Source organism: Onychostoma macrolepis, chromosome 04, assembly GCF_012432095.1.
Source record: "Onychostoma macrolepis isolate SWU-2019 chromosome 04, ASM1243209v1, whole genome shotgun sequence".
NCBI lineage: Eukaryota > Metazoa > Chordata > Actinopteri > Cypriniformes > Cyprinidae > Onychostoma > Onychostoma macrolepis.
In genome coordinates, this window is record NC_081158.1 from 31229118 (window position 1) to 31244703 (window position 15586).

At 37.9% G+C, this 15586-nt stretch overlaps 1 protein-coding gene across 1 annotated transcript in view; it reads left to right on the top strand.

Moving 5' to 3' along the window:
* The window catches only part of vegfab (vascular endothelial growth factor Ab), a 57064-nt gene that overhangs the window by 25412 nt on the left and 16066 nt on the right, over nucleotides 1-15586 (top strand). Inside the window, exon 5 of the mRNA XM_058772103.1 lies at nucleotides 8949-9070. Coding sequence (XP_058628086.1) covers nucleotides 8949-9070 — 122 coding nt within the window. The remainder of the gene's footprint in view (nucleotides 1-8948; nucleotides 9071-15586) is intronic.

Below are 15586 nucleotides of genomic sequence, written 5' to 3' on the forward strand. Positions count from 1 at the left end.
AGTGCATGAGAGAAAAAAACAAAAAACCTCACTTTGAGTAAATGGCCTTTAAAGATATGTATCATAATTTAAATCTACAAATGCATATAGATAAAGTACAATAAAATAAAGACTTAGTCTAAAACACTACGTTATGAACGGTGTTGGGCACGTTACTTTAAAAAAGTAATTAGTTATAGTTACTTCTCACAAATCTCGTTACTTTTTTTAAAATGTTCAAATGTCAAATAACTTTGGATGCCCCCAATATTAAATATGTTAAATTAATGAAATGGACACTAAAAAGAATAAATTATTATTATAAAACATTGTAGGGGAAAGTGGGGTGAGTTGTGCCAGTTTTTACTCTAAGTGACTTTAAAGTGAGGCCATGACAGTAATGCCTTCAACTTAAGAATGTACATATATTTCAGGATGTGGTGCATCCCTGAGAACAATAACTTTGGATCTGGAATAAATTGTTTCAAAAATATAGCTTTTGGGGAAAAAGTGGTCTTGTGGCACAACTTGCCCCTGGTGCGGGGTGAGTTGTGCCTTTGGGGAGAATACGTTGGGGTAAAATGTGCCAGTGATTTCTGAAGTAAAACAGAACATTTTAATGTTATGAACTGTAATCCTATATGAAAGCAAGACAAATTCAATACAAAATTCCTCATTTAAGGTTTATTTAGATATTGTCACCCTATTAAACTGTTGGAATAAGCCATATTTTGTAGTTTTTGGGAAAACACAAAAAACTTAAATACACAATATGATATTTGTGAATCATTTCAGGCAAAAAGGCTTTGGCAATAGATGCCTGTTGACATAGAACACTGTCTGTCAATTATGTAACATATAGGAAAAAAATGTGACTAGGCTAATTTCTAACTTGGGTAAAGTTGGTTTTATATTGGCACATTCGGACTTCAGCATTCAATTACTTTGTTAACCGCACTACATTGGACATTCGCAAGTAAATATGACATTAAAACAATACTTGCCCATTTTGATCCATTGTGAAAAAAATGTTGTAGGTTGATAATGATGTCGCTGATTAGAATTTGCAAAAAACTTTATTGCACATATAATTAGAAATTATTGAACGCGGAAATGTGTGAATGTTGTGAATGTGCGAATATAAAACCAACTTTACCCAAGTTAATTTCTAAACATCTTATTGTGATTTAGGCCACTGTAATTGACCATAAAAACAAGCGTTTAATATCGTTAATAAATAAAGTTACAGTGAAATAAGACGTTTATTAGTATCGTTTAATAAATTACATCCATTTGGAAAATTACAAACTTCTTATTGGGTGGGCCACTGATGAAAGTGGGTGGGCCCGGGCCCACCCAGGCCCACCTGTAGCTACGCGACTGCATCTATGTATCTACTGACACTTAGTATCAGTCAGTCAAGCATTATAATATAATATAATATAATATTATGATAATTTAATATTATATGATGATAGAACTTTAGTAATTAGAATAACCAAGTATGAATGCATATTTGTCATCAATATAAAACGCACTAAGGATTAATGAGCTGCTGGGTTCATGAATATTAATCACGTTGTCTGCGTTCGCTCGAATTGATTCGCTGAAATAAAAACAGTGATGATAGGTGAGCGCCAATGAGATTGTCGTTTGCGCATTAGTTCCGCCCACTACCAGACAAACCGGCAGTTCTTAAAAGCTGAAGAATTCCAAAGGAACTCCGTTATTTTGACAGGAAAATACAACAAAGAATATCGTTTACATGTAGCGCGTCAATTCTGCATGTTATGAAAGACTCTCTTGCTCTGCATCTTTCTTTGCGTGCGTGTATGTGAGAGAAAGCGACGGCGCCTTCACACTGTTTATGGTACATCAAATACAGCTACACTGCGCATCCATTCAGATGAACTGAAAAATTAAATTCTAATAATATAATATAGTAACGGCGTTGTAACGGGGGAAACAGTAATTTGATTACTCGTTACTGAAACAAATAACGCCGTTAGTAACGCCGTTTATTTATAACGCCGTTATTCCCATCACTGGTTATGAAAAGCCAAATATCCCAAAATCTCAAAATTGAACAGTGCATGAAAAAACATTGTCGTGCCTTAGTCTTGCCTTAAGAGGTTGCACAGTTTATTACTTTGATGAAAGATTACAAAGAACAACTTTGCAATAAGAATGTTTTTCATGTTAACTTTAATGAGAAACTTTAGGGGCTGGTTTGAAATTTGCAATAAAACGTAGTTTGTTATAAACATGTGTTTTCATTTATACTTTCGTGTCACCACATGACTCACTTATTATAATAACGTGAAATAAACACCCCCCACCGCCATCACCACCTTGCAGTTTTACAGCATTCGCACGAATGTGCTTTGATGTCAGTTAACCCTAATGCAAACACACAAATCAGAGTGTCTGCACTGCTTACAACAGCTTTCATTTGCTAATGGGCTTCTGACCCAGAACCAGGGCCCACCTGTCGCCCCGGGCAACCAGACAGCAAGCCCTGATAAGGTTCTGCAGGCCTACAAGTGCAGTAGATTCAGGCCGGAGCACTAATTTGCCATACATGACCCGTGGACACACCATCTGACTATGACACTGAATTGAGCATCTGCTGTGATTGTTTTAGGTTGTTTGTTGTTGTTGTTATATCAATTAAGGCTTTTGCGTACACTGCTCCAACTGACTGGAACCTTCTGCAATCGAAATTGAATCATTTTAAAACAGTTACTCTGCAAATGGAAATCGACTCAATGATATGTAACTGTTTTTAAGTGTCTCTAGTTTGTTTGTGTTGTAATATTTTGTGATGTAACTGATGTATTGCTGCCCATTTTGGCCAGGACACTCCTGCGAAAGAGATTTTTAATCTCAGAGTCTTTTCTGGTTAAATAAAGGTTAAATAAAAAATAAAAATAAATAAAATAAAATTACAGTCTAAATTGTGATGGATGTGGCATGGTTATGGCTTATTTCACACTTTACGTGTAGGCAATGTTTACTGTGGTTTATGATTATTTTGTCAAAAGGTTCAATTTAATAGTTAACTCTTTCCCCTCCAGCATTTAAAAAAAATATATATTTAAAAAAAAAAAAAGATTTCACTAAATTTTCATGCCTCCCAGAATATTTTGTTGTATGAATATCTGAAATTAAATTTGTCAAATGAAGGTAGAGCCTCTGCTTTAAAAAAAGGATGCATAAAGCTAGAAGAAAACTTTTTTAATCAACACTTTTGTTTAATAAAAAAAAAAAAAGCCGAGAAAATCACTATATCCGGATCGGATTCAGAGCGATGATCAAACATAGATGGAGTAGATCACTTCCATTAACACCCCTAAAGCCTGCAAAGTCCTAAACCACTTCCTGAGTCGACATTTCATTCTGTAACATTTGATTTACATGCTGTTTAATGCTTGATTGTGTTATTTTATTACATATGCATCTGCACAAAAACAGGAAAGACGGAATAATTCCATCAATGGCAGAGATAGGGTTAACAAGACAGATAAAAAAACTTTCTCAAAATAGTGCAAAACCTAAGGAAATTAGCAGGCTAGCTATTATGTTATATAATTGCACCCTTTTACCTCGCCAGTTTTATTCCTGCTTTTCGTTAATCCTTCTTTTTTAAAAAAGGACTCTTTGACCTTGATGCTCTTTCTCTTGTCTGTCTGCTTGTCTCTTCATCTTATCTAAACTCTTTGAACCCTTGTTATATTCTTTGGATTAGTGCAGTCAGCTGTGTTTGGGTGAGAGTGTGAGAAAGTCAGGTTCAGTAGAGACGGAGTTCATCTCATCTCACACACACACACTATCTCTTTCCAGGTTTTTTTCCCCAACTCTGGCATTCTGCCTATTAACCATCGCTCTGTCTGCTCCATGCCATTCATAACTTGTGAAGTGTCTCTGGGAGCGAGAATGTGCCCATTCACAAGAGCTCTTGTGGCTTCCTTTTATTCACATAGTGCAAGAAAATGGGGAGGAAGGTCTGCATCCTACAAGTCACAAAGTTAAGTCACCTATACTCTTAAAAATAAAGGTTCCAAAAGGTAGTTTTTGTAGTGATGCCATAGAAGAACCATTTTTGGTTCCCCAAAGAACCTTGGTTCTTGAAAGAACCATTATTTTCTTAGTGTGAAGATCATTTTAATAATCCAAAGATAAATAATCTGAACCAAAGGTGACCCAGTAGTAAAGCAGCAACACGTCGGAAACAAGCAACAATGCAGCGAGATTAGCACAACACAACAAAATTAGTCCAATGCATTGTGTTGTGGAGATTTTGTGTTGTGCACTACTGGGCCACCGTAAATCTTCATGAAACCATTTTTATTTTTTTTATTTTTATGAAGAGTCGTGCAGAGGTAAAACAATGAAGGTTCTTTACTGGCATCCGAGGCTCCACGAAGAACCTTTAAAATCCATGGAATAGTTCTATTCACCCTATGGGGGTGTCCATAGGAATATCATCCACATTATGATACATCTGTTAAAATTCATTCACAATGCGTCACTGTATCATAACTGGATTGTGACTGAAGCTCTGTCTATTGTGCAGGAAACATCCAGCATGTCTGAACTGCAGGATCAGTTTCAGCATCAGATCGCGTCCTGGTCTGAACGCTTTTCTGCACTCTGTACAACCCTCAGATTCAGTGCTGAATCCGTGAACTCCTCAGTGAACTCTCCGACTTCTGTGCTGAGTCAAGAGTGGAGAAGCTTTGAAGTGAGGGCTACTTTAATGTGTAAAGAAACCACATGTTCCTATTCAGGACATTAATATATGAGTTGTGAAGATGTTTCTAGGAGAGAAACAACATGCAACGTGCAAAAGGGAGTGAAACTGTGACACCCGTTAGGACATTCATTATCACACACTGCACAGCACACATATCCCGTAGAGAAACGTTTACACTGACAGTGATTAAAATGATGGAGGTCACAAAGTCACTGTACTGTTGGTTTTTCAGTGGGATTTTTTTTACACCACTGCTGTATCCGACTATATCAAGGTCATGCGAGTTCCTCTGTCCGCACACCCATTTATAGTCAGAAATGGTCATCAGTAGTAACTTACGCTTCCTGTTAATTATAGTTCAAATTTCTGTACTGTCTAGCCATGGAATACAACACATTTTTGATCTGAAACATCAACGTGTTCGAGGTGGTTTCAGCATTGCTTATTGAGCCTTTCTGTCTTTCATTTGCATGGTAAACTGACTACTTTTGAAAACACAGGTTTTGTGCATTTTTGTCAGAACTTCTCTGTGGCATGTCAGCAGCACTGGTGTGGCGTGTGAGTACAGTGGCCATGTGGTCAGAACCACTTCCAGTTGTGGTCGTGGGAGGATGCAGTTTTCTCGGAAGCCCACTGTAGACACTCTCTAAACAAATATGTACACACTTAACTGTGTGTCCGGTGGTTAAACATCTTTATCACTCTCCGTAGATTAAGAATATTCTGATATTTTGGAATTCAGTACTATTTTGTTTATGCATGTGTCATGTAAAACCAATTACCATCGCCTGATTTGTCAATTACTATGTAATAGATTTGCAAAAAATGATTTTCTTACTTGGTATTTTTGGCTTGTTTTCCAGAACAAATATTTGAATGTTGTTGTATCAAGATGCATTTACATGAGAAGCAAAATGACTTGAGATTTTAAGTCTTGTTTTCTGATAAATGTATCAAAATGTTGTTAGTTTTTGCTTAAAACAATAGGATTTTTTCTTGTTTTAATCACAAACTAGCTACATTTTGACAGAGAGAGAGAGAGAGAAAGAAAGAGAAAACGAGAACAGAAAACAAGACTTGATATCTAAAGTCATTTTGCTTCTCAAGTAAATAAATATTTAAATGTTTTGATCCTGACGTGAATGAAGGATATGGCTGAAAGGGAAGCTTGAGGTTTTTCACACTGCTCTGTTATTTCAAGCTTACAGAGCAGGTTGTTGATGAAGGTCTGTTTTTGTGTGTTTGTGTGCATGTGGTGGCGTGTTTGCGGTCGCGGCTCACCTCTCTGGCTAACCGCCTAACAACCGTGATCTCTGCAGCAGCCTAAAGCGTCTGATATATAAAATCCCTTGTATCTCAATTGTTCACGGCGATGAGATTAAATGGAGACATTTTCCTAAATCTCCTGAGGACTCTCACGTGTCTCCTCTAGCATTTCCAAAGAAAAGTCAACCATGCCAAGACACTGAGGAGATCTAAATATGTCAAATTCCAGTCAAATTCTTTGGTAAATCAAATGATCTGACCTACAGCGTCCACATTCGTTTAACATGCTTATACTCCTGTTGTATGTCGACAGTTGTCTATTTTTGTTTCTTTTATTTGTCTAATAGAAAGATGAAAAGAACACAGACTGGAAAAAGAGCAATGATAAGACAAAGCCGGAGGCAAAGAAGCATTAGATTAGAAAAAGGCAGACTTTGAGAAGAGAGTCAAATAGTGACTTAAATGAAAGCATTGATGCGGCGTTCTGTGGTATACTGTATCTGACTCCCAATCCTGGACTCTCTCCAGCTCTCTGTCTTTGATTACAAGTTCTCAGTGACAGCTTTCACCTCATTCTCATTTGTCTTCCCACACAAACACGCACACACAGACCAGGACATCCCACAGAACAAAGATTAAAAGAGACGTATCCGTCACAGACGCATGTCATTGTTTTTTTTTTTGGAGGCATAACCTCCGTAGTTACATTTCCCATCAAATCAGAATTCTTTCTTGTGATAAATTTGAGCTTTTAGCTTGTAGATCAGATGCGAGTCGGAGAAATCTGATTCTTGATCAGTGGCTCCAGAGGATTCTCTGATTTCAGTGTCAAAAGCAGGATGAGCTCTTCACTGTTCCTGCCAAAGTGGGTGGTTTCCCACTGAAGAATCGCTTTGACAATCAAAACTGACAGTCCGTTTACAGCAGATAACAGATTCATAATGAATTAGGGTCTTGATTTTACTTTCATTCCAAATACAGCAATACCAACTCCGATAACCTCATGTTGTAGAGCTACGCTGAACTTCAACTCTGCAAGCGTTTGGTATTGTGGATTATTCAAGGCCTTTATGTTGAGCAATCCCCGTTCTGACCACATGAACTTCTCCCACACAGCTTCCACATCCTGAATGTCTCCAGCACTGTAATGTGGTTTCCTGAATGGTCAGTTGTCCACTTAGATCCAGCTCTCATTAAATGCTTCTACAAAAATGAATCTCTCTAGTATGGCAAAGAGGGCCCAATGACCATAACCTCTGCACAGTCTCTATCTTCTCAAATATATATTTCAGTCTAAAATTTTGTCATTTACTCACCCTCATGTCATTTCATTCCCATATTGCCTTTGTCTTCTTTGGAACACAAAAAGAGAAATAGTGAAGAATGCTAAAGGTGAAAACCTATTGCATTTGGTGTCACTTACGTCAAACCTACCGTTGCGTGTTTTCAATTTTGGCATGTTCCTCACACAAAGGGATTGTACGGTTTCAGAAGACACTTCTCTTTTTGTTTTCTAAGGAAGAAAGAACATAATACTAGCTTGGAAGGACATGAGTGTGATTTATAATACCCGAATGTTAATTTCTGGAACATTTGCTTTTTTCAAAGGTGCAGCGTGTACTTCTTCAGTTCCACTCTTTTACTTGGGTGACAGATAATGAGGTAAGTGAGATGTTTGCTGACGTCCCGCCAAGGGTATCAGAAGGGATAGGGATGCTTCAGGGTCACTTGAACACACCAAGGGGCAGTTCACACAGAACGCATCTTTGCATCTAAAACGTGAGATGCAGCGCTCAAGAATGGTTTTTAAAAAAGTGCAGTGCAGAATGCCTCCTCTGCCATGTTGCCATCAAATAAAACCAACTTGCTACTGTAAACAAAAGCTCACGACACTTGCCCCGCCTCCGGGGTCTTCTGATTGGTCCGCTTTTTTTAGAACTGACATTGATTAGTGGTGCTGCATGTGTAAAAGTAAATTCTTTTAACATGGCTTCTTAAAAATGTGGTGCAAAAGACTCAAGCCCAGTGGTCATACAAGTCCATCTAGAATGCGTTTACATACAAATAAACAATGTAAAAGTAGCGCATTGGAATGAAAAAACGCATTCTGGGTGAACGGCCCCTAAGATGTCATACCGTAGGTTGAGTCTAATGAAGAAATAGAGACAGACAAAGAAAAAAGAATAAGGTAGAGAACAACTTGAGAGATGCCATAAAGAAGCTATTCGAATTGTGAAATACAGACCAAGCACGGAGATTTTTGAGTTAAGACAGATCTATTTCAGGAAAACTTGTATAGATCCCAAAGGCAAAGGTGCTAAACTAATATATATCATGCTGGAGGGGGAATTAACCAACTCATCATAGTTTTTCATTCACTACTGAAGCAATGGTGTTTCTGGATATTATAACAGCCATGTTTCTCAGACAATTCCAGAGTACTGTAATTGTTAAAATGTCAACTGAGAAAGTAAGAGTGCTTTTTTTGGCCTCCGTCCCAGCATGCGCTAATACACACAGAGCTGGTTTAACCCTGATCTTCTGATTTCTGTGTTCGTGGTGATTCTGCTTCAGAAATATTTGTCTAGAGGAAGGCCAGACCATCACAAAATATCCATGTTTAATAGCCTCTTCATCCTCTACTAGTCTTTGTCTGTGATCTGTTTCTATAAAACTGTTTGTTTTTAAGTGTTTGTCTGAGAAGTTACACTTCACAGCTTTTTATGCCTTTCCTCAAGTCTTGAATCATTAAACATCTACGCTGTCTTCCACAGAAGACTGATTCGCTCTATGGTAAGAGTAAACTTGAATTTGGCTGGTTTGAGTCGGCTCAAAACTTGTGAGCTCTGGCTGTGAGCGCTCAGATGAGAAAGATGAGAAACCCATCAGTGCGATGACGGGCCACCTAGCACGAAGTTTCACCTCGTAAAAAGATCTGTCATTATAGCGGAGGATTTGCCCCAGGAGGTCTTCGCTTTCACTGCCGCTCTGGTGCTGCGGAGACAGAAGCGCTGCACTGTACACACACAGAGGGAAAATTGGCCCCTGAAATGTGATACGCACTGTGAGGTAAGAGCCGTCTTTCTCTCTCACACCCCTGCAATGAAATACAAATATATGTCTATAAAATCAAAAACCTTCACACATGAAAACACTTCAAAGTGCCACCTTCCCCATCAAACCGTCCATGTCTTGTTGATCTTTTAGGCTTTAGGCAAAGAAATTCCACAGAATCACTCAAATAATCAACCCTTGTCACACACAAACACAAATTCTTAAAAGAAACATCCTTAGACATTACTTTCAACCTTTCTAAAATAGTCTCTCTCTCACACACACACACTCTAAAACTTTCAACTGAATGCTAAACTCTTAAAAATACTTATGAGTCTGTTAAAAAGCTTTGGCAAACACACGTTTTCTACAGTTTGACCATGTCATTGTAGAATTTTTACAAAAGTATGTTTTTTTTTACAAGAATAATAACGATCCTTTCCTTGCCAAGTCTTTATGTATGTTAAAGAATACCTCTCCCTTTGTGCCAGAATGAAAAGAGAAATCCAAAACTTGGAAATTAATAAAAGCAGTTTTGCTTTGTTTGATACAGAGCTTGAGCAGGTCTTCTCACATTTTAATGGAATTGTTTTCCCAATCCAAATTGTATGAACTTTTTTACTAACCCTAATTTCCTTCCAAACCTGTATGACCGTCTGTATTAAGTAAAAAGCAAAAGGAGATCACACTGCTCTTATAACCATATAACTAGAAATTGTCAAAACCTTAAAGAAGAGCTTCAATTAACCCTTCGCAAAGACCCACCCCCTTCGTCACTGTTATTAAGTCCGACAAGCCATGGCACTCTCACGCCACACATCATGTTCTCACAAAGTGAAAAATACATCACGGAGTAAAGAGGACACTCACTACGCAACAACAGAGCAGGTTACTTTTGGTATGACGGTGTCAGCTTTCAAATTTGGACTTTTTTTTTTTTTATTCAAACAATAAATACAGTTTTGTGGCTCTTTAACGTGTTGTGACAGATTGCTGTAGCGCCTCAGTTAAAGTAGCACCTGAACCGATCATCTCTTCCTCTTTACTAGTTATAGCAAGAAATAAACATGAATGAACATCAGAAGGTGTCTTGTTTTAGCCACGTAAAGAAGTCAATGCACACCATTTTTCTATTTCAAGTCCACAGACATTAATCTACTTTCCTGTCTGGTTGTTTGTTGAACAAAATGGCAGATTCATCGTTATGATTGATCAGATCGCCTGTCAATCAAACTCTGAAGGGTGAATTTGTGTACCATGTTTTCTAAAGCTATAAGACGTGAAGATGTGTAATTCCAGATTTGATGACACCAATGTAAGTCTTGTAAGTGATCTTGGCTTGGTCCTTTTTGGAGTTTGACAGCCCCTCAATTATACTGTGTCCTTTCATATTGTGGAAAGACACGAGGGTGAGTACACGATGACAGAAATGTCATTTTTGGTTGAATTTTTCCTTTGTGTAAAATGACAAAGACTGGAAAAACGCTGGTATAATGGTGTGACCACAACACATGATGGAGTAACCAGACGTGCAGTTTTCCACAGAATAAATTGTCATTGTGGCCAGGATGACTTTTTTTTTTTTTTTTTTAATCTTATGAGTAATACTGCTGAAGTTTATTTGAAACTTATTACTTGTTTAATACCTGCTTGTCCATAATTCATAGATTCACAAGACTCTCCTGCTCTCTCCTTCCTCATGTCTGCATTAGTATTTATCTGTTACTATTTCTCCAAGGTACCTTGACCGCAATGTCAGAAGTCAAAGGTCATAGGCGTAACACCCTCGTCCGGTCAAGCAGAGAAGAATAAGGATTTTAGGAAGCATCATGTTTTGCTGATCAGTCAGGCATTTGACATTTTAGCCCAGCCTTGAATCCTGTCACTGGAACAGAGCCTTTTTCAGGAGAGCGATGATGAGGCCTAACACTGTCAGGCAGCTATGACCAAAACCAGTGAGGGGTTACTGACTTTACCTTCCAGAAGACAACAGGGTATGTCTCTCTGCCAGAACTAATAAGACTCGGAAATCGTGGCTTGAATGTGGTTTTATCTACAGTCCTCCCATACAGCCTTGATCTGCACCAAAAGGCACTTTGGAATGTATTCCGGTTAGTAGAATTCTGGTGCAAGCTTATCTTCAAGACTTTTTTCTTATCTCTCTCAATTCAAGTGCACGTGAACTGGAGAGAAGTTTATTTAAGCTTGTCTGAACAGCACTACAGCTGTAATTGGAGACATCCTCTTTCAATAGAGATGGTCTTTCAAATGTGTCATGAGTTTTGAGTTCAGGTCTGTGCTTGATTTGTTTGTTGGTAATGGTGTGTTTTCTTGTGCATGTACAAAGAATGACTGTATCTTTACAAAGTGGGTTTACCATGGCCTTCTGCCTGCCTGGGAAATGTCCATTACTGGTAAAAGCATTTAATATAAGAGCATGTACCAAACCACCAAACATCTAGTCTCTTCCAGAGTACTTCTTTGGAAATGCTGAGCTTGAGGTACTTCTCAAAAAATGAGTATGATTTCCCATAAAATACATCACAGTGTTCATGAAGACCTGCCAGTAGTTCCATCCCACACACAGCGAGAGAAACATATGCACACTTTAAGACTCGCATGGAGCTTTTTTTCATTAGCCAGAATGAAACATCTGCAGAACGTCACCTCATGGGGTGATAGTGCTTGGAGGTTTGAGTGATTGGTTCTCGTCTCCTTTGAAGGTATCCAACAGATCGGTTAAAGTTACAGATTGAAAACTTCCTCGCGTAACGCCATCTGTAATGTAAAAGGTGATCTAAGTTTGAAGGGTTTACATCAAGGTCTGACTGCCACCCCCTGCCAGTTTTTTCCAAACAGCTATATCCATAAAGATCCTTTCAAGTGCCATATGGCTTGGTTTTGACATGCTAGGCTGTATGAAGAGCTAAGATATACGTCATGTGTTTACACATGATTGGTATTATATACCGGGCAAGTTTCCGAAATATGCTAGTATTTTGTCCCCCCGATGCCAATCTCCTGTATTGCAGATCTTTTGCGCTGTAGGAACTCCACAGCCAAAAACACTCTGGGGCAATTTATCACTTTTGATAAATTTTTATAAAATCAAAGATATTTACAGTTAGTAGATGATTCACAGGGGAATGCTCATTCCTCTTCTATTAATATGTCTTAAATATGAGGGGAGTGTGAGTTTTTACCAGGTTTTTGGGAAATGTGTTGGTGTACGTGCAGCATAGGGCTATGCTCTTAAAGGTTGCGTCGGGTCAGGTAGACGTGCGCTAAACCAGCGCTGCGCACTTGCCACAGCTGGAGGGGTCGAGGGTCACTCGCTCTGCCAGCAAAATGGCAGTGATTTATTGGCCGTTTAAGTTTAATGACTGAATTCTTCTGCTTTGTGTCCCGTCCAAGAATCTGTCAGGGTTTTTTTCTGGATGAACTTGTCAGCACAGACAAACACACAGAAGTGCTGAGGAGAGCTGACATGCCGAGGTCTCTCTGTTGGTCTGGAATACTCCTCACAAGACTCTTCACTGACAAAACGGTTGCTGTGACTTGTTTGAGCCACCTAAAGCGCGATCAGACATTTGTTACAAAGCAACCATCATATACAAAGGGTTATATGAAGAAACATGCTTTGCATATCCGTGTTTCAAGTTTAATAGTAACCCCTGTATTTTTTTTTTCCCCCCATTATCTGGAGAACATGTGAGCAGTTCATGTCCATGCAAAAGTCACCCACATGATGCTGGAGCATTGCTGGTGGTTGTGGTTTTTTAGAGTGTTGCTATGTGGTTTGCACAAGTCAAAAGTATCTCAATGCAGGTGTGTGTTTTTCACTTGCATATATTCCCACAAGGCTTAAATCAATCTAATTTCTTAAATAACAATTTGCTTGAGAAACTTTTGATATAACAAACCCCTCAAGGAGAACCCAAAAAGGATGTCATCTGGAGAAGTATCACAGACTTCATGAAAATACAAGTTTACACTTCTTGCGCAATCAAATGGTGCAAGAAGGCGCAGTGCAAGTTTCCCTGTAATATGTATTAAGTTGGCTCGAGAAAGTCAGTATCTCCTCCTAGAGGTCAGCCCTTAAAGTCTGTGTAAAGCGATATTAAAATATGTGTTCTGAGTTTGTCACACAACAGAAAAATGTGTTATTAACCACCCAGCCAAATTTGAATGAAAAAAACCCCCGCCAAGTAACTAAAATAAGTTATCAAAATATCTCTTGTGGTTGGAAGGGACTACTTTGTGAACAGATAATAGGCTAGTTGAAATTAACTGTCTAATGAGTCAAGCATACTGATGCATATAAACAAAATAAAATAATCACGTCAGGGAGTTTGCAAAATTTAGTAGAGTAACTGTGGATTATCTGCTAGAATTATAACAAACCACATAAGACAACTTACACTCGTTGGTGGGCATGCACTGCCGACTAACTTCTTCATATCATCGTTTTTAGGAAATTTAAATAATGAGACCAAGCTATTTTGTAAATTGCTGCAACCAGGCATAGCTAGCTAGCCAAATGTAGACTGTGGTAACGAACGGTGACAGTAACTCAAGATTGAGCGGGAGAACCACTGACGCTGATACACAGTAGTTATTATAGTGTTAGGGGCCCCGCCCAAAAAATCAGTTTAACGGTTTAACTCCACAATTCAGTACTACATAGTTCAGAACTTCAGAGTCTTTGTAAAGCGTTTCAGCAATACATTTTTAACATTTATAATGTGTTTAGAAACAATTCTCAAAATTCTCTTTACACGGACTTTAAGACTGTCCAGAAGTTAGTCGCTATATCTTTTTTTTTTAACTGATCCGGCTTACAGTTTTCAAAAACCAGACTATCAAAACCAAAAATCCCATACACTTTATTGAAGGGATGAACACTTTTATACAATGAGACCTATGGTGTATTTAAGCTGTCTATTGCTATAGCAAAGCTTAACAACTCCGTCCTGGGGAAAAAACCAGCTAAAACCAGCCTATGCTGGTTGACTGCTTTGGCTGGTCTCCTGGTTTTGCTGGATTTTCAAGTGGTTTTGGCTACTTTTTGGCTGGTCTTAGCTGGTCAAGCTGTGAGACCTGCTAAAAGGCCATGCAAGCTTAAACCAGTTACTTTCAGATTAAACCAACTAAAACTAGACTACCAGCTTAGGCTGGTTTAACTATTTTTTTTTTTTTAAATAAATCAGATGGCTTTAGCTGATTTTAGCTGTTTTTTCATTCATGGTAGTAAGTAAATCTGTCTGTTTTTCTATCTGTTGAACATTCTAGCTTTGAAAACTATTAAACTAAAACTTGAAATTATTTCAAGCATCATTATTTTTAGCCTTTCTGCCTAGGCTTTCTCAAGCCAACTTAAAGTTTGTCTACAAACTTTACTCATCTACTTGGCCTTTTCTAATGTCGTATATCACTCATATCTGCGTTTTTCTCCCTCTTTTCTCCTATCAAATGAATCCATCTATGTTTTTCTTACAATCTTAGCTGAAACAGCAAACATTGATGGATGTGGAATATGGCATCATGCTAGTAAGACAATTATTAGTGTGTGAGGATGAAGTTTACCCTCTATTATTCGTGATGTAGAGCTCATTTAAATGAAGTTGTTTATATAAGCCAACAAGTCAGCATTAATATATTTATCTATCACAGGAAATGCTGTGTCTTCTACAGCCTCAGCTTCCTGCTGGATTAGGGGTGGGTGTGTAACTATTTTTTGAGGAAAGAAAAGGCCTAAAAGTGTTTCGAATATAAAGAAAAAACAATAGGTTCTCAATTTTTGATGCAGCGTGAACTATAACGTACTTCCACAGGGTTCTTGTTGCGTGTCTTTTATGTGTTTTTTTAGAGGTTGAATTGAAATCAAATACTGCCATACTACCCTTAATACTTCTGAATGTGATGTCTACATAATAATTTCATGAAGTTTCAGATCACTCAAACCATATATGGAAATGGACCCTCCCTTATATGGTTACTAATGGGGTTTGATGGTCATCTAGTGGAAAAGCTTGGTACTACGCCCAAACAAAATTTCACTGAAAGCTAATTTTTTGAGATATCAACCTCAAATTTGGAACACAACTTCTTCAGATTTTTGGTTTTCATTTTCTAGCAGTTTTAGAGTAAAACATGTTTTGTAAAATATATATTTTATATAAAATATATTTTAATTTTTACATTTTCATAAACTTAAACTTTCACAACTTTTTTGTAATATAATTTTTTCACGTCTACAATAATCTGCCAAGTGTCTTCTTTAAAAAGAGACCAACCTTAAGTGTCTGCTCCAAAGCATTCAAAATTTATAACAGTTGGAAATGTCATTTTCAGGCCTATACTCAAAAAGTGGAACCGACAGTTAACAGGTTAAAGAAGCTCATTGTGTTGTACGTGGACACATTCAAATCATCCAAATATGATCTATTTGGGTTGGCACTTGCAAGGTGAGTGACTAATTATACTGGGAAAAGACTGACATTTATTAAAAATGAGGTTAATATGCCACCT